Raw genomic sequence first — 26,120 nt, forward strand, 5'->3', positions numbered from 1 at the left:
TTTCATAAGCCTCAAGAATAGAAAGCCTGTTTAGACTTCTTAAACAGCCAGCCCAGTTCTTAAACAGCATTTCTTGGACAGGTGAAACTAAGATCAACCTGTACCAGAATGACGGGAAGAAAAAGGTACGGAGAAGGCTTGGAACGGCTCATGATCCGAAGCATACCTCTTCATCTGTAAAACACGATGGAGGCAGTGTGATGACATGGCTTCAATTGGCACTGGGTCACTAGTGTTTATTGATGATGTGACAGAAGACAGAAGCTGCCAGATTAATTCTGAATTGTATAGGGATATATTGTCTGCTCAAATTCAGCCAAAATCAGCTATGTTGATTGGACAGCGCTTCACTTTAAAGATGGACAATGACCCAAAACATACTGAGAAAGCAACCCATGAGTGTTTTAATGCAAACAAGTGAAATCTTCTGTAATGGCCTGATAGAATATTTTTGTTCAACCCCTTGAATTAAAGCAAAACTGAAAGTCTGCACTTCAATTGAATCTTGGTTATTAAATGTCAAATCAATTGTGGCGGCGTACAGAGTTATAATTATGAAAATTGTGTGTGTCCAAATATTTCCAGACCTAACTGTATGATGTTCATGCACCCAGTGTATATTAGTGTGGATGATGTGAGCTGGCGATATTTGACCATAGAGGGTATTTGTGTGGATGATGTGAGCTGGCGATATTTGACCATAGTGTGTATCAGTGTGTGTTTGCCCAGCGTGTGTGACCTTGTTATATTGGTTTGAAACGTCACACATTATTTGTGTTGTTTACTCAGTGATCTTTAGTGGGTCTTTTCCCCATGAACTCCCCTCAGGCTCAGACAGTATTGATCCTGCTGGAGGGAGTAACATGCGAGTCACACTCAGACAATACAGACAAATAAAGCATTAACGAGGGTCAAAGACAAACCATCTGTCATCAAAAGGACAAGAGACAGTATGTGATATCTAGACTTTATTAATTTGTATTTGACTGATAAACTCCTTTTCCGCTCAGTGTCATTTGCATACAATGTATTGCCAGCAGACATTTGGCATTCTCCCCAAAAACATCAATAGGACTGAAGTACTTTTATTTTATGCCTTTCTCAAGCCTGGCTTACTTCAGAGTCTGTATCAGTGTGTCCTCCAAACTAGCAGCAATGACCTGTGCTGTAAAAGCCAATCTCTCTCTCTCTCTGTCCGCCCTCGCCGTCTCTCCTCGGGTTATATATAACCACAGGTATTAAAATATCATCATGCAAAGTCGAAGCCCAAAAAAGATGGAGTGGTCAGCTCACATGGCCTGGGTATACCTATCACTCACTCTTCGTTCACATGTCCACTGAAACCCTGTGTCTCGTCTTTCCACTCGATAGCCTACTGGCAAACACTCCGGGATTCCTAGAAAACACACACGCACACACACACCCAGACACACACACCCAAAAACAAGACAATAAGCGTAAAGCCTAAGACCTTATTGATAACATCACAATACACCCGGTTCCCTGTAATGCACGTAAAGCAGTGATGACCTGGGCCTGAATCAACCCGTGCACGCAGACACACACTCACGACTCACCTGTCTCCTCCCTCCCCCCCTTCGCCTCCCCTGCCGGCTGGCGTAATGCAGAGGGAGCTGCTGGAGCCGTACCGGATCTCCTAAGAGGATAACAAGCTAAGGAGCGAGGGGGAGGAGGGGGTGCTTGTTGTTCTAACGCAGGGGTGTGGAAAGGGACCAGCTGTGTGTGGACTGACTGAGGACCAGTTTCAGAGAGTGAGGATGTCGGAGGAGGCGGGCTGGGGAGGCGGGCTGGGGAGGCGGGCTGGGGAGGCGGGGGTGTGATGGGACCCGGCTAAGCTGATTTACATTCAGAGCATATGTCTTCTGTCTGTCTCACTCCGTCTCCCCTTCCTTCGCCTCAGTTGCACGCAGCCCCGTCTCCTGTCCCTCCTCCCCCGTTCACACACCCATCTCCCATCTCGTGTCCCTCCTCCCCCTTTCACACACCCGTCCCCCGTCTCCTGTCCCTCCTCCCCCGTTCACACACCCATCTCCCATCTCGTGTCCCTCCTCCCCCTTTCACACACCCGTCCCCCGTCTCCTGTCCCTCCTCCCCCGTTCACACACCCATCTCCCATCTCGTGTCCCTCCTCCCCCTTACACCCCCCGTCTCTCACCCCTCCTACCCCTTTTACTCACCCCTACCCGTCTCCCATCCCTCCTACCCCTGGTCTCTCATCCTTCCACCTTTCACACACCCCACCTTGGTCTGTCATCCATCCACCCCCCTCCACATAACCCTCCTTTGTCTCTCATCCCTCCTCCCCTTTTAACACACGCCTCCCTTGTCTTTCATCGTTCCTAAAGTTCAAAGTTTATTTATCAAATGAACTGAATAAAACAGCATCATCATACACAATTAAGTTCTTGGGACATGGCACACGACATCTACGTTGTAAGAATTAAGAAATACATAAAGCAAAAATCTAGCAAAGAATATAGCAATAATATACTGTACATAACAATGTAAACTAGCAGCAATTTTAAAAGGAGTAGGATGGGGAGTATGAACATTATGGTTGGAAGTATTGACTATTATATATATAGCAAATATAGCAATAATATACATAACAGAGAAAAAACATTACCCTTTTCACACACCCCTACCTGGTCTCTGACCTCTCCTACGCCTTTCAAACACCCCTCCATCATCTTTCATCCATCCTCCCCTTCATTCCATCTACTCCATTCACAATCAAGGACATTTAAAAATAATTTAACCTGTGGCTACTTCCTGTGAATGGAATACAAGAGGTTCAGAGCACCCGTCTTTCTCTAAACTCCCCTTTTATACCACAATCCCTCAGTCAAACAGTCATGCCGAGTAATACGAGTAAACAGTAATACGAGTAAACAGTAATACACACAGACTAACACACAGACTATACACACAGACTAACATACAGAAACACACAGACTAACACACAGACTATACACACAGACTAACATACAGAAACACACAGACTAACACACAGACTAACACACAGACTAACACACAGACTATACACACAGACTAAACACACAGACTATACACACAGACTAACACACAGACTAACACACAGACTATACACACAGACTAAACACACAGACTATACACACACGCACACCACATTTTTGTATCTAGACTTGTGTTTAGAGGAAATAATGACAATCATAATCCTATTTTCTCAAACCTCTGTCCTAATCTTAATTTAACCCTTACCAGGCACTTGCACAGGTAAGGCTCAAACTGTGCAGAGCACCTGCCCCTTTGCTATATAGTGGCCTTTCCAGTTGCCATGTATCCGTCCATCTGTGTGACGTGAGTCACGCACTCTGACGGGCATTCATCGTCTGTGTTCGTCTCACACACTATCTCTGACACAGCATTCATCGTCTGTGTTCGTCTCACACACTATCTCTGACACAGCATTCATCGTCTGTGTTCGTCTCACACACTATCTCTGACACAGCATTCGTCGTTTGTGTTCATCTCACTCACTATCTCTGACACGTCATTCGTCGTCTGTGTTTGTCTCATTCACTATCTCTGACACATCATTCGTCGTCCGTGTTCATCTCACTCACTATCTCTGACACATCATTCGTCGTCTGTGTTTGTCTCACTCACTATCTCTGACACAGCATTCGTCGTCTGTGTTCGTCTCACTCACTATCTCTGACACATCATTCGTCGTCTGTGTTCGTCTCACTATCTCTGACACAGCATTCATCGTCTGTGTTCGTCTCACACACTATCTCTGACACAGCATTCATCGTCTGTGTTCGTCTCACACACTATCTCTGACACAGCATTCATCGTCTGTGTTCGTCTCACTCACTATCTCTGACACAGCATTCGTCGTCTGTGTTCATCTCACTCACTATCTCTGACACGTCATTCGTCATCTGTGTTCGTCTCACTCACTATCTCTGACACATCATTCGTCGTCCGTGTTCATCTCACTCACTATCTCTGACACAGCATTCATCGTCTGTGTTCGTCTCACTCACTATCTCTGACACAGCATTCGTTGTCTGTGTTCGTCTCACTCACTATCTCTGACACGTCATTCGTCGTCTGTGTTTGTCTCACTCACTATCTCTGACATAGCATTCATCGTCTGTGTTCGTCTCACTCACTATCTCTGACACAGCATTCATCGTCCGTGTTCGTCTCACACACTATCTCTGACACAGCATTCGTCCATGTGCACAGACTGCATACTCCTTTCAGTTGAGCACATACCTCTCGAAATGTCTGGGCATGGACCTTTACCCTTACTGTAACTTTAACCTCAATGAGCTACATACTCATTAACTCCTAACTACATCTTCAAACCTTAAACCTAACACAGCAGCCTATAAAATCATTTCAGAGCAGAGGTTTCTACATGTAGCATGTTTTTATGTAGTATCAGGATGTTTTGGTCTTGAAAATACTTGTAAACAAGTACATTCACACACACAAACCTCCCCCCCACACACACACATACACACACCATCAACATCACTCACACACACACACACACACAACCACACAGGTGTTTCTAGGGGAAGAAGTGAGTTTCTGTAACAGGATGTGGTTTGGTCTCCAACTCGGTTTTGGCACGATGCAGAGCAGCATTTCCTGTCTGTCAGATTACTGGAATCCACCACTTATTTGTCTAAAAACAGTGGCTGTTGCAACATGTGTGTTCTGGTGAGTCACTGTAGGGGTATGGACTAACAACATGTCAGATCCTGCTTTTCATTCCTTTTAAAGAAAAAAACAGATGGATTCTTTAATAACAAATCCTCAAAATCCTAAACGCTAACCGCAATGACTTTTTGACTAACGCCAGAATAGTATTTTTACTTGGTTTCTCTATACTTCAGAATTTTATCTTTCACTGGACAGACTCTTACATTCTAAACACATACATTGCCTTTAAAAACTATTCAGACCCCTTCAATATTCCACATTTTGTTGTGTTATAGACTTAATTTATTGTTTCTTATTTTTTTGTCATCAGTCTACGCAAAACCCTACAATGACAAGGAGAAAACACATGTGTTAGAAATGTATTGAAAAATTAAGAACAGAAAATCCTGAGAATCCATAAGTATTCAGATTGTTTATTCAGTATATGCTGAAATTTGGCGGTGATTGCGGTTTAGTCAACTTGGATATGCCTCTTCTAGCTTTGCACACCTGGATTTGTGCAGTTCATCACATCCCTCTTTGTAGATCCTCTCAAATTGTGTCGGATTGGATGGGGAGCATTCGTGAACTGCAATCTTCAGATCTCCCCACGGATGTTCAGTTGGGTCTGGCCTTTGGCCGGGCCACTCAAGGACATCTACAGACCTATCCAGAAACCATTCCTGAATTAGCCATGGGGGGTATTGTAAGTAAATTGACGGCAAAAAAGATATTCAATCAATTATGAATGAGGTCTATAACACAACAGAATGGAGGCAGTTACTTCTGTAACACATAGCCGGAGAAGTAACACAATCCATCTAACAGTTACACAGAATACAATAAAAACAACTGTGTCCTCGGAACTGGCAGCACTAATCTGTTGGCAACACTATGAACAGATCAAGCTGTCAATAAGACTGAAGTGTAGCCATCAAATCTAGTGATCGTCATGAACCGTGACCGAACAGGCACTGACCGAATCATGTCTGGTACAGAAATGTGACGCGTCCCAACAAAAAGCACCATGCTACACATTAGCAACTTCTCTGGTTGTTAATCATCCGTTTCTGATACTGTGTGGTGAATGAAAGTTGGAAAGATCCAAGGCATTCGACAGCGGACACGCTGTAACCTAGTTCCAGTTCGATGAGTCACAGCTGTGTTTATTGTATCCAATTGAAATGAACGGACTTCTGTCACAATGAATCCAGGTTGACGCATTTTTTTTGTGCACGAGGTTTAATAAGCTCAAACCGTGTTGTGGTGGCATGATGGTAGCTGGTAGAAAACCTGCATTACCGAGTTGTGTTAGGCCAGACCAGACCAGACTGGGTTCAGTGCTGCCCCCTGCTGTTAGCTAACACCACAACCGCTACAGCAGGCCTAGTCCTCCTATGCTCTGCCACACTGACTCCATGTTCTTCCGTCTGCACACCTGCCTTCCTTCAGCTGTACTAGTATAGACAACCTTGGGTCTGTTCTTCTTTTGGTGAGGCTTTTTCATACTTCATATTTGGTATTGACACTCACTGTTGTCTCGTGTTTTGTCGTGTGTGTGTGGCACAGATGACGTTCTAGCGAGGGATGCCGGGGAATGTGTTATCTGTCTGGAGGAGCTGCAGCAAGGAGACACCATTGCCAGACTGCCGTGCCTCTGCATCTATCACAAAAGGTGAGGAAGGAACGACTCAACTCCAAGGCAACGCCGTGCGCCAGGGCACAGAGGGCTCAGGTCAAACTTTTGGGCCATAGGAGATATAGGGTCATTTCTGTTGCACCATGTGATTCAGGTCCAAGCTGAAAACTTGGCTGAACTCTACCGTACACAGCCCATTAACGCCCACAGGACAGCAGGCTTAATGAAGTGCAGTGGATTTATTATAATCAGTGGTCTGATACGTTTAGGCCTCGGCTATGCATGGTGACAGAGACCAGATTTATAATGACGGTGATGTTTTCTCCTCTGTTCCTCTCCAGCTGTATAGACTCTTATATTGACGGTGATGTTTTCTCCTCTGTTCCTCTCCAGCTGTATAGACTCTTATAATGACGGTGATGTTTTCTCCTCTGTTCCTCTCCAGCTGTATAGACTCTTATAATGACGGTGATGTTTTCTCCTCTGTTCCTTTCCAGCTGTATAGACTCTTATAATGACGGTGATGTTTTCTCCTCTGTTCCTCTCCAGCTGTATAGACTCTTATATTGACGGTGATGTTTTCTCCTCTGTTCCTCTCCAGCTGTATAGACTCTTATAATGACGGTGATGTTTTCTCCTCTGTTCCTCTCCAGCTGTATAGACTCTTATAATGACGGTGATGTTTTCTCCTCTGTTCCTTTCCAGCTGTATAGACTCTTATAATGACGGGGATGTTTTCTCCTCTGTTCCTCTCCAGTTGTATAGACTCTTATAATGACGGGGATGTTTTCTCCTCTGTTCCTCTCCAGCTGTATAGACTCTTATAATGACGGTGATGTTTTCTCCTCTGTTCCTCTCCAGTTGTATAGACTCTTATAATGACGGGGATGTTTTCTCCTCTGTTCCTCTCCAGCTGTATAGACTCTTATAATGACGGTGATGTTTTCTCCTCTGTTCCTCTCCAGCTGTATAGACTCTTATAATGACAGTGATGTTTTCTCCTCTGTTCCTCTCCAGCTGTATAGACTCTTATAATGACGGTGATGTTTTCTCCTCTGTTCCTCTCCAGCTGTATAGACTCTTATAATGACAGTGATGTTTTCTCCTCTGTTCCTCTCCAGCTGTATAGACTCTTATAATGACGGTGATGTTTTCTCCTCTGTTCCTCTCCAGCTGTATAGACTCTTATAATGACGGTGATGTTTTCTCCTCTGTTCCTCTCCAGCTGTATAGACTCTTGGTTTGAGATCAATCGGTCCTGCCCTGAGCATCCTTCAGATTGACCGGCCTCTGTGTCGCTGCTACTCCTTCAAGGTGAGAGCATCTCCACTCCTCCTTCAGTTCCGCTCAGGAGGCTGGTGACAGGAGAGGCTTAGAAGAACATCAGGATCCAAATGGGACACTCAGTGTGAAAGTAGCTACCAGTATGATGACAACACTCAGAATAGTTAACAGTCAAGTTTAAACTGTACTCACTGCCTAATGTGCACACATAACCACCCTGAACAGAACTAACGGTGTCAATCTGTATGCAGCTGGAGCTTTCTGTTAGTAGTCTATGAATAATTCATCCCCAATACATGAACTCCTCAACTGCCTTTGTGTATTCACTTTGATGTATGGTTAACATCTCCACCCGTTTCACTGTGTATCTCTCAGGACACTTCACGGTCCTACCATGGATATCTGGACACTGAAGTAACCAAAAAAAAGTCAAGCAATCAAAACAACCTATATATCAATTGATCAATCAATCAAGAAAATCCCTAGCAAACTGAACCAAAAGAAGACACGTCAGGCCAATACTGTCAGTTCCACCTGCCCCTCCACCCTGCCCCTCTCTTCCAGCTCTAAAGACTGCTAACTGCCAGTCCGGGCCCTCTGTCGGCCAAACCAGGCTGACCGTCCCTCCAGGCAAACTGCCTCACCAGGCGGCTTGCCCCCCCCCCTCCAGCAAGCCGGTCGCCTCACTACATGCCCTCTGGGCTCCTCCGGGAGTCTGGACTGCTCTGCCCTCCATTCTGCCCTCCATTCTGCCCTCCATTCTGCCTCCAGTCTGGCCCTGTCTGGCTCTCTGTCACTCATCTGTGTCCAGCCCTCCCGTGTCCATCACCAGGAAGAGACAGAGGATGAAGATAACAATGGAGAACAGGAATGTCCCGGCTGGATTCAGCCTTTCTGTCAGGGCAGGGTCGTCTCCCAAGATGTTGTTTAGTCATGAAACAGAAGGCTTCCCCGAATACTCATTTATACCGCACGTCCACTCATGAATCCTCTGTTATAACACCCCACACTCCTTAATGCTCAGTTATATCAACTCCAACACTCATGAATCCCCTGTTATAACACCCCACACTCCTATATGCTCAGTTATATCAACTCCAACACTCATTAATCCCCTGTTATAACACCCCACACTCATTAATCCTCTATTATACCACTTCCCCATTCATTAATCCCCAGTTATAATACCCTACACTCATAAATCCCCAGATATAAAAACCCTCACACTCATTAATCCCCAGTTATACCCTCCCCACCCACTCATTAATCCTCAATTATACCCTCCCCACCCACTCATTAATCCTCAGATATTCCCTCCCCTCACACTCATTAATCCCCAATTATACCCTCCCCACCCACTCATTAATCCCCAATTATACCCTCCCCACCCACTCATTAATCCTCAGATATTCCCTCCCCACCCACTCATTAATCCCCAATTATACCCTCCCCACCCACTCATTAATCCCCAATTATACCCTCCCCACCCACTCATTAATCCTCAGATATTCCCTCCCCACCCACTCATTAATCCCCAATTATACCCTCCCCACCCACTCATTAATCCTCAAATATTCCCTCCCCACCCACTCTTAAATCCCGAGTTATAACACTCACCCATTAATTAGCAGGAGTCATACGTGCTTCTCGTAGTCTTCGCTCTGAGGTGGAGTAACGGTGTGTGAGGTGCGACAGTGGTGAGGCAAGTTCTGGCTGTGTAGATTTCCGCTTGGGCTGTATTTGTGTGCGTGTGTGTGTGTGTGTGTGGGGGGGGGGGGGGCGGTGATGGGGGTAGTTTATGCTTCTACATGTGTCAGACAGAGATAATGCCTGTCAGACTACACCTGTTGTATGCGGATGGTGTACATTGTTTCTGCTTGGTGGTGTGAATGCTGAGTGCTTGTCTTGGGGGACAGTTAAGGGTGGTGGGTTTCCTTCTTTGTGCTGCAGCCATGTCAGTAAACACACATCTGGCCTGGCTTGAGGTTGGGGAGGTGATGATGATGATGATGCAGCCATCTCTGTGGTGAAAGCTTGAGTGGGTATAGGGTCGAATGGAATTCTGAGACAATACTGTGTGTTGGTCTGTGTTTGAAATGTTTACAATTTAGATGTCCATTTTCCCTGTGTGAATGTGGTATATCTTCCTTTATGTTGCTATAATGTTTACAGTTACATGACATACATACATTCACTTTCTCCTTGTGTTTCTCCGCCAGGTTTTCTTTTTTCTTTTTTTTGCTGGGATGGGAAGAACTGATAATAATGAGTCATTTCCCTGTATGGGCCTTTAGTGTGTGTGTGTGTGTGTGTGTGTGTGTGTGCACGCACAATGCCTCTTGGTCTAAGAGACAGTCGGTGCCCCATATGTTTTACTGCTGAAATAGGTCAGGTCCTCTGGTTGTGTTGGCTGATGTGACTTTATGTAGGAGGTGTTCAAGACCCATCCACCCAACCATGACAGCCACATCGTGGAGCTATTCCAGGGTTACAACTTACTTATTCACATTTAACAAGATTTGTTTTTTCAAGTCTTGGCAGAAAACTCACATTACTCATTCAGAATGCCTTTAATGTATACATAATAATAGAAAGAAAATTAAACAAAGCTGAACAAATGGGTGAAATCTTTTTTTCCATTTGTGCTAGTTGAAAATGTAGAAAATATAGTATTTTTGCAGAGTTATCTGCTTCATACCTAAGGGCACATCGAAACCATTCATTAAGCAAGCAGACGACCACTAAGCTTCTGAAGAATGGAACACAAGGGAGACAGACTACCAGTCCGTTATGATAAAGCGAATTATATGACTTCAGTTATGGAGTTAACAGACAGTCTGTTTGCTAACTGTAGCCCTGCCCAACGCTCTAAAGGGCCACACCTTCATTTCTTGCTTTTTATCATTTCATTACTTTTTTTCAGCGATATGAATGGATGACTGTGTTGGAGGTATGTACCAACTAATTGTATGACGATTTTGATGTGCATTCTGTGGGATGAGTAATGATATATATAATAATAAAAAGTCAAAATATACATGCCTTTTCATGTAATTATTTTACTTACATTCAGGCCCTGACAAACAACCGCGCACCTGTGCAAGTTGAGTTTGTCTGTCCTCACCACATCATTGTGTGACACACAGGGTAAATATCAAAATCAGATGTGAACTACACACTTTTAGAGAAAGGTAAAAACATGCTTCAAACATTCATGAACATTGAGAGAGCTTGCTGCAGCTAACACATTTCACATGGAGGTAAACATTATGCTGTTTTTAAGAAAGTTATATTAAAGAAGTAAGTTAGTTTGCCTGTGAAAAGTAGAATGGATACAGGTCAGGTCATTTAGGATGAAGAAATGGAGCATGTACTGTATGTGTGCATTTATGTAGTTCTGTGGCTAGAGGTTAAAGGAAACATTCACCCATAAACATGCTTCTGGTATTTGCTTAGTGAGTTCACTGTTCATGCAATGTTCTGCATGTCAGCAAAAAAGTTTTCAAAACATACAGCTTTTAATTCAAATTTTATAACTATGTTGACAATATGATTGTATACATGCAAGACAGGGATTGCATCAGTGGAGTAATGGAACAAACACCAAATAGTTTTGATGTAAATACAATTTTAGGTTGAACAAATGGGTGTCCTACCTGCCTCCTGCCTCAGGTGCATACAGTGGGGAGAACAAGCATTTGATACACTGCCGATTTTGCAGGTGTTCCCACTTACGAAGCATCTAGAGGTCTGTAATTTTTATCATAGGTACTCTTCAACTGTGAGTGACGGAATCTAAAACCAAAATCCAGAAAATCACATCAGAAAAGCAGAACTTAATATTTGGTACAGAAACCTTTGTTTGCAATTACAGAGATCATACGTTTCCTGTAGTTTTTGACCAGGTTTGCACACACTGCAGCAGGGATTTTGGCCCACTCCTCCATACAGACCTCCAGATCCTTCAGGTTTCGGGGCTGTCGCTGGGCAATACAGACTTTCAGCTCGCTCCAAAGATTTTCTTTTGGGTTCAGGTCTGGAGACTGGCTAGGCCACTCCAGGACCTTGAGATGCTTCTTACGGAGCCACTCCTTAGTTGCCCTGGCTGTGTGTTTCGGGTCGTTGTCATGCTGGAAGACCCAGCTACGACCCATCTTCAATGCTCTTACTGAGGGAAGGAGGTTGTTGGCCAAGATCTTGCGATACATGGCCCCAACAGGACGACTGCATACGGTGCAGTCGTCCTGTCCCCTTTGCAGAAAAGCATCTCCAAAGAATGTTTCCACCGCCATGCTTCACGGTTGGGATGGTGTCCTTGGGGTTGTACTCATCCTTCTTCTTCCTCCAAACACGGCGAGTGGAGTTTAGACCAAAAAGCTCTATTTTTGTCTCATCAGACCACATGACCTTCTCTCATTCCTCCTCTGGATCATCCAGATGGTCACTGGCAAACTTCAGACGGGCCTGGACATGCGCTGGCTTGAGCAGGGGGACCTTGCGTGTGCTGCAGGATTTTAATCCATGATGGCATAATGTGTTACTAATGGTTTTCTTTGAGACTGTGGTCCCAGCTCTCTTCAGGTCATTGACCAGGTCCTGCCGTGTAGTTCTGGGCTGATCCCTCACCTTCCTCATGATCATTGATGCCCCACAAGGTGAGATCTTGCATGGAGCCCCAGACCGAGGGAGATTGACCGTCATCTTGAACTTCTTCCATTTTCTAATAATTGCGCCAACAGTTGTTGCCTTCTCACCAGGCTGCTTGCCAATTGTCCTGTAGTCCATCCCAGCCTTGTGCAGGTCTACAATTTTATCCCTGATGTCCTTATACAGCTCTCTGGTCTTGGCCATTGTGGAGAGGTTGGCGTCTGAGTGTGTGGACAGGTGTCTTTTATACAGGTAATGAGTTCAAACAGGTGCAGTTAATACAGGTAATGAGTGGAGAACAGGAGGGCTTCTTAAAGAAAAACTAACAGGTCTGTGTGAGCCGGAATTCTTACTGGTTGGTAGGTGATCAAATACTTATGTCATGCAATAAAATGTATGATTTTTAAATAATTAATTTGCAATATGATTTTCTGGATTTTAGTTTTGGATTCCGTCTCTCACAGTTGAAGTGTACCTATGATAAAAATTACAGACCTCTACATGCTTTGTAGGTAGGAAAACCTGCAAAATCGGCAGTGTATCAAATACTTGTTCTCCCCACTGTATATACTGCTGCAGCATGGGTTTGATATAGTCCACAGCTATTTCAGCACACTCCAATCTTTTCTGTCTTTCCTATTTCCTGTCCTCTGTCAATAAAGCATAAAATGCCCCAGAGTATACGGCTCCGGAAAATTTTTTGAGACCACTGCACTTTTTCTTTCATTTCCAAAAAAGTCGAAAAAGAAGGTTTTGAGTGAGGAACAGAAGGGTTTTAATTAAGAGACCACTGCAAATTGAACGCTTCTGTTCCTCACTCAAAACTTTCCTTTTCAACTTTTTTGGAAAGGAAAGGTGCAGTGGTCTCTTGTTTTTTTCTAGAGCAGTATGTTGAAAAATATGTTCTAAACACATCTAATATATGGTTACCAAGATATCAAGTTATAACTCTTTCCTAGATAGATTAATGTATTCTCTTGAGGAGAAGTCTTTGTTCTCCTTTGACCACATAAAGGTGTCGTTGCTTTATTGAACATAGCCTAGCTTGTTTTTCTCTACTTTGATTGGCTTGACTCACACAACCACTGTGAGCAATTTGATTTTTTAAATATCTTTAGCAACATAAGAGCAACTTGATCATGGCATAAAAAAATGCTTCAATAACAATATGATGAGGCCTTTTATTGTCAATCAGTCAATTACTGCTTAAATACAGCATTTACAAATTAACAGCACAAAACAGAGAATAAACAAAAGGCAAACATATGCCATTACAAACTGTTAAATACAAATAGTGAATAAATAGTTTTGAGGCAAACATTTCTGTTGTAATAACATCTAAATTAGCAGCATCACATTTTTAAGAGGAAAAACCGAGGACACAAAAATAATTTGCCCTTGGTGCTCATTAGTCACTCAAGCCTTAAAACACAAAACTGTGGGCAACTGAATTGTTAAGTATTTACATAGTAATTCAACAGACGCCCAGAAAGTATTTTCCATACTAGTACACCATGGGAATCAAACCCACAAACCTGGAATCAAACCCACAAACCAATGTGCTGAACAAACTGAGCAACATGGGATCCCTATTAGACTTCATTCATTGGTTCAGTGCTCTGTGATAAGTTGACAGCTTCAGCACCTTCAGCTACAGCACCTTCCCAGGATTCATTAGGTTTTTGGGGTCCAGGGTGGCTTTGAGGCCCTGCATGACTTCGATGGCCATTGGTCCCATCTCCTCTCGTAGCAAGGCCCGTTTCCCCAGGCCCACCCCGTGCTCCCCAGTGCACGTCCCATCCAGGGCCAGTGCTCTCCTACAGGATGGGGATGAGAGGGGGTCACATGGTACCAGGGCTATAGAGCAGTATTAAAGGGAAAGGTAATACAAAAGAAACAGTACCTTGCCAATCGCTCAGTGAATTCCTGTACTCTAGTGACCTCATCCTGGTCGTTGGGGTCCATTACCATTATACAGTGGAAATTTCCATCTCCAACGTGACCCGCAATTGGACCTAGGGACAAATACCAAAGGTCAGCAATAGGTGGTCCACGTCCCAAATCTGGCCTGCAAGTGATTTGTTTTGGCCCAATAAAGTTTTTGATTAAAAAATACATTTTAATAATGATACAACAATTATTTTTACACTGCAAATTGACCACAACTAAATCCAAAAAAAGAGATTGTATTTAAAATAGCAATAATTCAAATCCTTGATAGCACCGAGCCAAGACCACACAGGAGGCTGTTCAGAAAAGGCATCTGTTGAGGTTATCAGAGCAGAATTTGAGGATCCTCCATTTAAATCTTTAACTTGGAAACATGTTGGCTTCATTTAAAGACAATAAAAACGTTTGGTATTCCTGACTGTGCTCTTATATGACAGGATTTGATCTATTCCTCAGTAAATTGTTCTGCAAGCCCCAACACGGTATTAGTTACTGAACACAATCAATCTCAGCATGACCACAGCATGAGGTTAGTTATCAGTGGGAAGTAAGACAACCGCCAAGTGATCGCAAGGCCTACAAACGCTGCGGTGTGCCCCAACTTTTAGTTAGCGTTACCTGTGAGTCGATTTAGCACCAGGTCCTCCTTGGTTTCTACAATGATCTGAGGAAGATGAGAAAGAGGGACGCACACATCGGTAGAGTAGGCCTGTGGGATCAAAATGGAGTACAGTACAATGATTTTACATGAACTTATCAGTCGATCTAATAATTGAGACACGTAAGATGTTAACCTTTTTGAACAAGCATTTCACACTAACAATTGTAGCCTACTTTTTTGCCTTAAAGTTTCTTCCCTTTTTTCATTGTTCCAAATGTAGTTTTATGCATTTTAACACTAGAACTGCCAAATTCCGACGCCAATTGGCCATTTTGAAAGCTACATCCTCCTCCTTCTATAACTTAATAGGCGTATAATACATTGAGTACACTGTCGGAATTCTTTACTCACAAAAAAAGGTTGCCAGGTCGTTAACCACTACACCATGGAGCTGTACATTTGCTGGGTGTCAGTATCGCCTCGTCTCTATCCTGAACAAATCTTTGTGAATGACATTGATACAGTTAAACTGACTAATGTTTCTTACTAAGTTTAATTGGCCATTCGTGAATGATATTGAAACAGTAAACTGACTAACGTTTCTTACTAAGTTTACCTCCACCACAAATAGCGGCTATGTATGGCGTTTGCCACTGGCGGTTTTAACAGCGTATAAGCCAGTAATAAGCTTTACCAGTATCTACTAACTTACTGGAATAGTCATAAGAATTTAGCAATTGCTAGCGAGTCTGCCAAAGCTATTTCATTTCATGGCATGAGAACATATTTTTTTCTTTCATGGCAAAACAACATACTTTTTTCTTTCATTCGTGAATGACATTTATACAATAACTATCAATAAAGGCTAGGATAACAACTGTTTCATCAAGGGAAAAGACGAGAGAATCGTGGAATCTACCAGAAATAATTAATAAATGTCGTTGCTCTCAAAAGATTCAAACTTAGGTCTTCCACATGAGAGGCACTGTCTTTAACCACTACACCACGGCATTACATGTTTCAGCAGTCGCTAGACTCCATTGAGGATTGTGTTAAACTGACTAACGTTTCTTATTAAGTTTACCTCCACCACAAATAGCGTCTATGAACTGTATTGCTTTTGCCACTGGCCGTTTTTACAGCTTATTAGCCAGTAATAGGCTTACTAGTATCTACTAACTTCCTACGAATAATCATAAGAATTGAGCAATTTCTAGCGAGACTTAAGATGAACTATTCCATGCCAGAAAGAGTCACAATATAACAGTATACAGTTTCAGGTTTTAGCCAGCAAAGTTTTCGTCAATACGGAATTATTCACAATGCGTACTTTGCTTCACCTGCGAGGAGATGTGAACTCGGGACCTATAGTTCACAAGTCTGCTTCTCTAAACACTACGCTATTTAACAAGGGGTAGTCAGTCAGTCAGTCACTCAGTAAGAGACATTCACTCTGCTTTGCCAGCTCTGCTTACACAGTCCAGCAAAAATGTAAAATAAATAATAATAATACAAATGATTTCCTTGACCTTTCAACAAAGTATTTATAATTACAAAATAATACAAACGATATCCTCCAATTCTATAAATGTATCACACACTGCTGACTTTCATTAGGAGAGAAACAAAATATCAAACAGTCATCGGTCTGTTAATTTTTGTTGATTATTTTACAAAAGATTCAGCTTCTTATGCAATTCATCAAATGTATTACGCTAACTAATTATTTGTGAAATGAAATACAAACAATATCCTTGACTATTCAATAAATTAAGTTTTATTGTACATAATACAAACGATATCCTCAACAATTTGTAATGTTTAAGACATTACGGTTTTTCAACAAAATATCAGCTCTCTATGAATTTGGCTCATTATTTTACTCACAAATCAGATTTGTATGTAATTCATCAAATGTACTACACTGAATAATTAATAATGAAATGATGTATGCCAGACTTTTTTTTTTTGCCAGACTTGCTCACATAAAGCTATTTGCTGACTGGGCCAGAAGGATAAGGATTGAACCTACAAGATTGATTAATGCGTAATAATAAAACACAGTGTCCAATACAATAAACAAATGACTTTTCTACATTTTCGTGAATATATTTATTAGAACAGTATATTCTGTTACGAAGGCTGAGGAAAATCTTTCTTTGAAACTGATGCTGGCTGGTGAGGGGCAGCTCCAGAATATTTTCAGCTGAGTGGGAGCAGCAGTAAAACCGAGAGGTGGGGGTGGGGTCCAAAGATGTAAATAACTGGAAAATGAATGCCATCACTGACCTTTTTTCTAATGTTAAAGTAATGTGCATTAGAATAATAGAAACAGTTTCCTGAAATTGTCTTATTGAAATGAACACATGAACAACAAGGCCTAAGTGCACATTCTGCTGTTTAATATGATATCTTATGCTACAGATTCAGCTTATGTTTATTCATTCTAGCCTTGGTTTTAAAAAGAAAAGACATTTCTGTCCATATTTAAAAACAAGCTTACGGTGGGTCTCTGGTACTGCAAGTCAATAACAATAAAAAAGCTTGACTTGAATTTGCTGAGAAAAAAAAGTATGAACTGCTCTTCTTTTTTTGAGCAAACAACATAGTAGTATATCTATTGTATGGTATGTCCATATAATGTTTTTTTTCTTGATAAAGTAGTCTTTTATATCATGTCTCCTTTTCATTGTCAGCTTCTCTATAAACCATACAAAGCACTCAGTATAATTCTGTTAAATTCCGTGCTTGACAGATGTGACCCTGCTGTTTTGTGCTTAGCTAACTGTTTGCTAAGGAATTAACATCACTTCACATTAACTTAACTCTTCTAGAATATCAAAGCAATATGATATTAAAATAAATTACTTAAGGCCTATTTACAAGACCGTTTTTTTTGCCTTTTAATAGCATTCTATTCGCAATGTAATCATACGGGACATTCAACTTCTATGGGCTCTAGAAGTGGCAAAACATTTTTTATCAGTAACCACACAAGAGCATCTGACCTCCCTACCTTTAAGACCAAATGAAGACGATTAACATATTGTCTAGGGACCTAACCACATGAAAACATGCCACCTTTAACTAGAATTTAGATGTTAGTTTGCAAATACAATTACAATGTATCCTATACACATGCAATTCCAGGGAACATTCAAAACGTATCTGGCGTCACGTCGTCCACAGCATGTACACCTTATTTTTTTGAAAAGCGGGAATGGCACACCTTTGGTACAGCAAGATTTATTCTTCTTGTTCGGCGGCATGGTAGTACTAGACACAGAATCTGTGTATCCTGTCACCGACCGCTCGTTGAGAATATAAAAAGTCCATGGATGTAGTACCACAACACATGAAGGAAATTTGTATTCTTTCGTTTTATTCTGCAGGTTACAGGTTCAATCATTTTGGGGAAAGAACTGTGGAGCAATATTGCTATGAAGGATCTTGCTTTAGTTTTTATAGTTATTGAAATGATTCAGAGCTAAGGAAAATGGGGGGGCCACAGGGAACCAATCAGATTTCAGGGGTGGCGCATACCTCCTCCTTTGACTCCGCCCCAGGCTGGGGATGCTGTGGATGAGAATGTCCATGCTAAAATGGATGATTCGCATGCTAATGATGCCAAATGGCGTTGGCCCTGGTGGATACTGGGGGTCAGAAAGGCCTGGCAGTTCTAATGTTAACTGAAGATCTGTTTGGGAGCCAAATGAGCCGGCTCTCTCAGACGAACAGAGCAACAAGAGCCAGCTCACCAAAAATACTTGTGATGCTCATCATTAGTCAATACAAACCATCACAGGGAACTGAATATTCACCAAAAAGGATCTAAGTCAGAACCCCACTCACCTTGCAGCCCGGTCGGAGTGCCAGGGCAGCGTACCAGGCATCATGTCTTGCCTTCCACAGACGCCCGCGGGTCTCTGCATCCCGTGCCCAGTTGAAGTCTGACCCACTGTTATCCCGAGTGATTTCCTCTAAACACACCAAAACAAATGGTTTCCCCATCAACGAGAGGTCACAGGTGTTCCTTTCAACTAACAGTTATATCACGTCATTATGACACTGTATCAATAAGACAAACATACACACCTGTGACAGTGACCTGCTCCTCCAGACTCTTCTCACTGCCGTGGAACTCCAGGAAGAGAGTCGGGGCCACAGGGTAAGAGAGGGAGTTGAAGCGGTTACAGGCGTCAATCATTACATCATCAAGGAACTCTGGGAAGGACGGATGCTTGAGTTAGGAGGACGGTACATCTTCTCAAATAATTTTTCAGTGTGAATTTAAGATGGAGAGGCACCTTCAGGTAGAAAACCAAGGCGAGCCTTGGTTCCGGGTAAAAATCCAGTTAACAGACCTCCACCACTCACCGATGCGTGCGATGGGCACTCCCGCCTGGAGGACCTGGACTGTGCTGTCCACTGCTGCCTGGACAGAGGGGAAGGTGCACACAGCTGATACCATGGCCTCAGGCACCCCATAAAGACGCAAGGTAGTCTTAGTGATTAACCCCAGCGTGCCTTCTGAACCCACAAACAGGTTGGTCAGATTGTACCCGGCAGATGTCTTCCTAATGGAGAAAAGGCCAGAGGTCATACAACTGGTGGAATTCCATATAACAGAAAAGAGCAAAAACTGTAGGTTGCTAAGAGACAAACACTAGAAGATATTTTAACTGTCCTTTCCTGTTTGCCTTGTAGTGTAACCAATTATATGTATATCAACATGAATATGTATGTCTGAAAGGGTTACTAGGTCCATTATGTGTTTCAACATGAATGTTTGTCTGCAAGAGTTACCTGGTCCATAATGTATATCAACATTAATATGTACCTGGAATTGTTACTTGGTCTGTTATGTATGTCAACATGAATATGTTTGTCTGGAAGTGTTACCTGGTCCATTATGTACAGTACTGCACAAAAGTCTGAGTATGGTCATTTATTTGGTTTTAATTCAAATATACATACATTTACATAAAATATATATATAGATAATTTATCAATCAATATGAATATGTATGTCTGGGAGGGTTACCTGGTCCATTATGTATGTCAACATTAATATGTATGTCAGGAAGAGTCACCTGGTACGGCGCCCCCTCCCTGCTGTGTGGATGATAGTTCCATCTGCCAGCACCACCTCCAGGTTGAGTACATTCTCCCTCATGGTGCCGTATCGCACGGCGTTGGTGCCTGATGCGCTGGTGGCTGCCATGCCACAGAGAGATGCATCTGCACCAGGGTCTGTGCGAAAACACCACAGGTTTTATACCAACATTTTCAGATATTTACATAGCACTTACATTAGGACACAAACATGCTAGCTAGAAGGATTTCTTTTTTTTTTTTTCTTTTACATGATTACAAAAAGTTGGGACCAGGAGTTCCTAGTATTTAGATTTTTACCCTGGTACCCCTATTTCAGAATAGAAAAACGTTTTGCCAAATGTCGTCATGTGCAGTGCCACAGATCACGTAACTCACCGACAGGAAACCACAGCCCTGTGTCTCGCAGGTAGGAGTTCAGGGCTTTGCGAGTTACACCTGGCTCCACGGTCACATCAAAGTCCTCCTGATGGACATCCAACACCCTGTCCATGTTCCTCAGACTGAAGCACACCCCACCCTGACGCACACACACACACACACACACACACACCTCATATGTACCGTACAGGATTCTGCCTGACATGTTTCTTATTGACAACAGCAGTGACAGAACATCGAGCCGTTTAGACACACCTACAAAGCCAGAAAAGTATAGTCCGACGACTGTGATATGTAGCATTTATAAACTTTTCAAAACCAGATTGGATTCTCTCTCACCTCAACAGCACCCACTCCACCCTCCAGGCCTGTGCCCGTGCCAAATGGGATGATGGGAAGGCAGTGGTGGTGGCAGATCTTGGCGAGGGCGCTGACCTCCTCCACACTGCGTGGCCACACCACCACATCCGGGGGGCAACAACTGGGGAAGAAGAATCCTTTAGGCTGAGACACACAGGGAATCTCCGCACCTTAGAGTTCTCACGTTCAGCCCAATCCCAACGAGCCGATGATCTGGCTGTGTTCAGCTGTGATCTGGCTGTGTTCAGCTGTGATCTGGCTGAGTACAAGCGGTGATCTGGCTGGGTACAAGCGGTGATCTGGCTGTGTACAAGCGGTGATCTGGCTGTGTACAAGCGGTGATCTGGCTGTGTACAAGCGGTGATCTGGCTGTGTACAAGCAGTGATCTGGCTGTGTACAAGCGGTGATCTGGCTGTGTACAAGCGGTGATCTGGCTGTGTACACGCGGTGATCTGGCTGTGTACACGCGGTGATCTGGCTGTGTACACGCGGTGATCTGGCTGTGTACACGCGGTGATCTGGCTGTGTACAAGCGGTGATCTGGGTGTGTACAAGCGGTGATCTGGCTGTGTACAAGCAGTGAACTCCTCACCGGAAACACATTAGACGTGACTGACCTCAGTTCAGGGAGGGATGTGAATTGAAGTTACTGAGCGTCATTGGGAATAAGTGACTGGATTTTATTTCCGGTTGACTTCCCGAAGTTAATTTCCCGATTCCACCCAAAAAAGGAGGTCAGTGTCTCAAAAATTAGCAAAATACTCGAGGTGCAATTTAAAAAATTTGCAGTCACTCAATAAGCCCATTTAAACTAACATTGCTCGGTAATGTAGTTTGGGAAGTAATAAACCTTGTATTAGGCCTAATCATCAGCTAATTAAAAGCACATATTGACAGAATAACCACTGTGTCAAAGTAAACTTGGAGACATATACTGATTATGTACTGTGGTGCTCCCAATGAGACTTAGTAAAGTAGTTTATTACTACTTTAGATTAAATACGTTTTACAATCTGACCATGTAGCCAGTATTTAAGTACAGTACAAAGACATAACCTCTTTAAAACAACTGTATAACACAGAATACAGACGGTAGAACTGTTGTATTAAATTACAACTCTGCCATTTTATTTAACCTTGCTACCGAGAAACAGCCCCAACACAAAAGCTGAGAAAAAGGGCTTTTCTCCTGAGTAGGCCATATCCTAATCTCATATGTTCTGTAAACAAACAGCAAAATGCATTTCACAAGGCAGTGAATCACAATCTCTCAGAGTACCATGACAACCTTGCAACCCACTGCTCTACTGAGACATCTGAGGCTTTCCTGATAGACTTTGGAGCCAATTATGAATTGAACAGGGTCCCCTTGAACTTTGACCTTGTTACCATATACCGCCTTTAATGGGTATCTAAAGATAGTGTTAGGGACTGGACCTGTTCATAAAATAAATATAACATGGATATGGCATATGTCAGGGCAAAAGTTGTAAAATTGCGGTTTTTATTTTATTTATTTTATTTTAAGTTCACCTCACAGAAAAAATTGTTGAATTACTGGATATTAACCTTTGTAAAATCTAAAGGTTGCCTGTGGCAAAAAAAGCAGAATTGTTTGTTCGGTACCATCCGAAAAACAGGCTACAGGAGAGATGAGTGTGTGTGTTTGTTAAGACAGGACATGCTGGTTCTGGGCTAGGCAGCTGAGCTCACCGGTGTACAGACTCATCTCTGCCATGTTGTTCCCTGACTGCTTCACTCAAGGAAACTCCATCTTCACCACACACAGAGCGGAAGGCAGGGATCACTCGCTCCAAACCAGCTCTCTAATACAACAAAACAAAAATATAATAGTACTATTTTATCCATAACACAATTTATTATTATAACGAAGTAAATTACACAATTTATTATTATAACTGGAAATAAATTACACAACTGAAGGCACATTAAATGTATATAATTCATCAGTCTGGGTCTGCGCATTTGTAACAAGCAATAAAGCATTATCTTTTCACAAGTCAGAAATTACAGAACAAACTAAAGATAAAGGCTGAACAAGATGCCCTTATTTCCAGCACCTTCAGGAGACAATGGAGAGAGTGTTGCCTAATAGGGTGGCCACAGGGTAAGAAAAATGTAAAATAAAAAATATATACATGTTTGGTTTTCTTTAACTTATAGGAAAATGACAATTATACTGCAAAACATCTATTTGTATGTATTTAGGAAATTACTGGGGGTTAGCAAATTGGTGGTAGTGTGAATGAATGTATTAATATTGTACAGACAAACAAAAATAACCTATAAACATTTTGTTACTTATAATTTTTTAATAAGTTTGCCCCTTAGATTTATGTCATTGATGTTACTTGTCCTACCTCAAAAACCAATGAGTCCAGAGATATAAGTGAGTATTAATAATGCAGAAAGGGGTCAATATATAAAGATGGCGAGCAAAATTAATCATCTCTCTTTAGTAAATTGTTTGAAAGATTGATGACATTCGATCATATTCGAGATTACATTTGCATTACTAATTATATTAGTGGCAAAAAGTCATTAAAGTTATTTAACTACCACATTATTGTCCCACACAATGAAATCGTATAGTTGTCTTTATCTATGTATGTATGTATGTTATTTGCCATATTTTAGGCAAGGTGTTGGAATCCAGATCATGGCATACCTACAGTGCCCTGAATTCCAGCAGAGGGAGGCACAAAATTGGCTTGGCGTGACACATCTTTATCTTCAACACTCTTGTTTCTGCTGTAGAGTAGTTGAGAGGAGGCTAGGCCATTTACAAATGTTATTAACTTTTGGTACACACTGGTATAATGGCCACATGTTTATATCTATTTATCTAAATCAGTGACGACATTTGGCACACATAAATCTAGCAAGCCTTACAAAAATATAGCAGTTTGGAAACTGCAGTACTGTAAATATTTTTGGACGCAGTAATTGCAGAAAAAGTGCAAGGTAAGTCTACTGGAGTTGAACAACATACTGCAAGTTAAATTGTAAAATTAAACTGAGAATTAAAAATATAACACTGATTACCCAGTGGGTGCCGACATGTTCACTGAATTGATGCGATGATATACCCAGACACATTAAAAAAAAAAAATACAATTCCTCAGTTATCCCCTATGGAATTCCCAAAAGCCACCGTAATTCTGACAAAGAAAAAGACAAATCGTTCATTAGGGTTATATGCATCTCAAGATTTTTACAAGATTTTTAAACATAACTACTCATACGAAACAATAGCTAAAACCAAAAAAAAAACAATGCATGCTCACATTTAACTTGTTTTCTTTTATGATAGTGCGAGACTGCACGAAACTTGACGTTGACAGCTGAGGGTACAAGCGTCGCGCGGGTCTCCAGACGAAGGTCATTTTCTCAGAGCCGTACGTCAGACAACGAACTCTTTCTAAACGCCTGCTATACTACGCTCTGATTATAATTCTGACAATGCTATTTTCAAACTTGTCACCTGTGATTTTATTGAGGGAAAAATATACTTCCGGATCAGAAGGCTAGAGTAGTGACGTAGAAAATTAGACCAGCCTACACAACGAGCTACAAACCGCTACAAAACGCAAAGAAGTTTCATTTCACCATTTGCAGGTGTGGGAAAAAAAAGTGCTTATATTTGCTGGTTCCATCACGACAACGTACAATGAAGTACGATATAGTAAATAATATTTATAATAATAAATAAAGACAATAATTAAGATTGCAATGTATTTATACATTTTACTTGATGTGAAGATGCTGCTTGTGATAGAAAACATGTAAGGACAGAATACCGAGAATGCACAGACTACACAAAATCTACTACAGAATGAAAGCAATCTCAATATGCACTGTTGGCCTCTGCTTATTGGCTGATTAAAAAACATACATTGTAGCCTTTTTTAATTTGTACTATTATGTTTATTTTATATGTGTTATGTGTTGTGTAACTGTAAAATGTTTGGCTCCTTTGCAAAAGATAGGTCTCAATAGAACTCTCCGTTGAAAAAGCGTAATGAAAAAGTATTTTCCATTACCATTACCAAAAGCCATAACAGTTTGTTACTATGAGCCTTTAAATTAAGCCACAAAAGTGACAACTTGAATGGTGACGCATTTATAAATGCAAATATCAGATAGGAAAAAAACTCAACAGTGTTCCACTAGATGGGAGTATGGCACCAACATTCTGCTTTAAGCTGTTCCTTATCTACCACAAGTTAAACTCACATGCAATGTACAGTAGTAGGCCTCATGGCAAACAAATGTGCACTTTATATGGAATTTAATAAGCTCACGGACTAAAGCTTGGAAACATTCATCATAAAAATGACATAAAAACTGGCCTGCGGCTATTATTTTTTTACATGTGCATGTAGCTAGCCATTCTGCTAGAAAGCTCTAGATTTGCAGTTACGTCCTCAGCCACAGGACATTGAAAGATAACAGATCATTTGATTGAGCTGTATCCTGTCCCCAAGACTAAATCAATCATTACATCTGGCTGTGCTGCTGACAGGTTCTGTATTATAGCCCCAGTACACATTTTTGTCAATACTCTTTTGTGAATGGTAATGATGGATTTCAATTTGGGTCAGTGGCTCGATTCGGGGCCCTTCAACCAGGACCATTGGCAGACTGGGTAGAAAGCAATATCAAGAGAGAGAAACAGATGGAGTTCTTTAAGTCACATTCTGATGAAATTCTTATTCTTGGTTCCAGCACATCTTTGAGCAGACAAGCTGTTATTCTCACTATTGTTCCGGTCCAACACAAGACCAGACCCCTGCTGCCTGTGTTAAATGTGTTCAGAATCCTGATCAATGCCCCTGAGATGATAAAAATGTCTTTCAACATGCACTGCTGGTCTCTGCTCTCCCGCTTCAGTTTGTTTACAGGACACGTTCTCTGTCCTCCTCCATGGTTATTAAGAACTGATGTTCTGCTCTGTGACATATATTTATGTAATGCTTACATTCCAGATGTCATCTTGTGTCAGTTAAATGTTGGTTATTGGCATAAAGTAAAAAATACTTTGCAGCCATACTGACTGTACAAGTGAACACTATGCTTTAATTAATTGTCTCCAAAGTCATAGGTCTACTACAGATTTCCCATTTGTAAAATATGTTGTCTTTGGATTTCCTGGTATAATTCATATGTGATGTGGCTTTGAAGGCCTTGGCCCAGGGTCCTCGAGCCTCACCATATATTGAAATATGTGAAGAATGTAAGCTACCATTTGTGTTATTATTTCTTCCACCTATAACTAATTATAGACACAGTGGTTGGGGCTTTGCATAATAGTTTCCTTCCGTTCTTACATCAGAACCGACATTTCACAATGGGGCGGCTTAGCTGAAACATGGGGAGCCAACGCAGGTATCACTTGA

At 41.9% G+C, this 26,120-nt stretch overlaps 2 protein-coding genes across 3 annotated transcripts in view; one reads left to right on the forward strand and one right to left on the reverse strand.

Moving 5' to 3' along the window:
- Nucleotides 1-9,412, forward strand: part of znrf1 (zinc and ring finger 1) — a 40,002-nt gene extending 30,590 nt beyond the window's left edge. Inside the window, exons 3-5 of the mRNA XM_013138994.4 lie at nucleotides 6,292-6,397; nucleotides 7,587-7,675; nucleotides 8,021-9,412. Coding sequence (XP_012994448.1) covers nucleotides 6,292-6,397; nucleotides 7,587-7,644 — 164 coding nt within the window. The 3' untranslated portion in view covers nucleotides 7,645-7,675; nucleotides 8,021-9,412. The remainder of the gene's footprint in view (nucleotides 1-6,291; nucleotides 6,398-7,586; nucleotides 7,676-8,020) is intronic.
- A 4,041-nt stretch (nucleotides 9,413-13,453) lies between these two features.
- ldhd (lactate dehydrogenase D) lies at nucleotides 13,454-24,260 on the reverse strand. Of its 2 annotated transcripts, none has more exons than XM_010884044.5 (11): nucleotides 24,009-24,260; nucleotides 22,414-22,526; nucleotides 20,679-20,820; nucleotides 20,337-20,478; nucleotides 19,937-20,096; nucleotides 19,221-19,420; nucleotides 18,939-19,067; nucleotides 18,696-18,823; nucleotides 14,861-14,951; nucleotides 14,196-14,307; nucleotides 13,454-14,109 (listed from the first exon to the last, which is right to left on the reverse strand). In XM_010884044.5, the coding sequence occupies exons 1-11, from the start codon at nucleotides 24,105-24,107 to the stop codon at nucleotides 13,944-13,946; spliced, it is 1,482 nt and encodes a 493-aa protein (XP_010882346.3). In that variant the 5' UTR covers nucleotides 24,108-24,260; the 3' UTR covers nucleotides 13,454-13,943. The 2 variants fall into 2 exon arrangements, with proteins under 2 accessions (XP_010882346.3, XP_034143959.1); XM_034288068.1 differs by lacking the exon at nucleotides 24,009-24,260 and adding an exon at nucleotides 23,767-23,952 and having other exon boundaries at nucleotides 13,944-14,109.
- Between the last annotated feature and the right edge of the window lie 1,860 nt (nucleotides 24,261-26,120).

Source organism: Esox lucius, chromosome 19, assembly GCF_011004845.1.
Source record: "Esox lucius isolate fEsoLuc1 chromosome 19, fEsoLuc1.pri, whole genome shotgun sequence".
In the NCBI taxonomy this organism is placed as follows: domain Eukaryota; kingdom Metazoa; phylum Chordata; class Actinopteri; order Esociformes; family Esocidae; genus Esox; species Esox lucius.

Coding starts and splice junctions, on each gene's coding strand:
- ldhd (XM_010884044.5), bottom strand. CDS start 24,107: ATGACCTTCGTCTGGAGACCCGCGCGACGCTTGTACCCTCAGCTGTCA. Junction 20,479..20,678: donor GTGGAGTGGGTGCTGTTGAG/GTGAGAGAGAAT, acceptor TGTGTGCGTCAG/GGTGGGGTGTGCTTCAGTCT. Junction 18,824..18,938: donor GGAGCAGGTCACTGTCACAG/GTGTGTATGTTT, acceptor TGGTGTGTTTAG/AGGAAATCACTCGGGATAAC.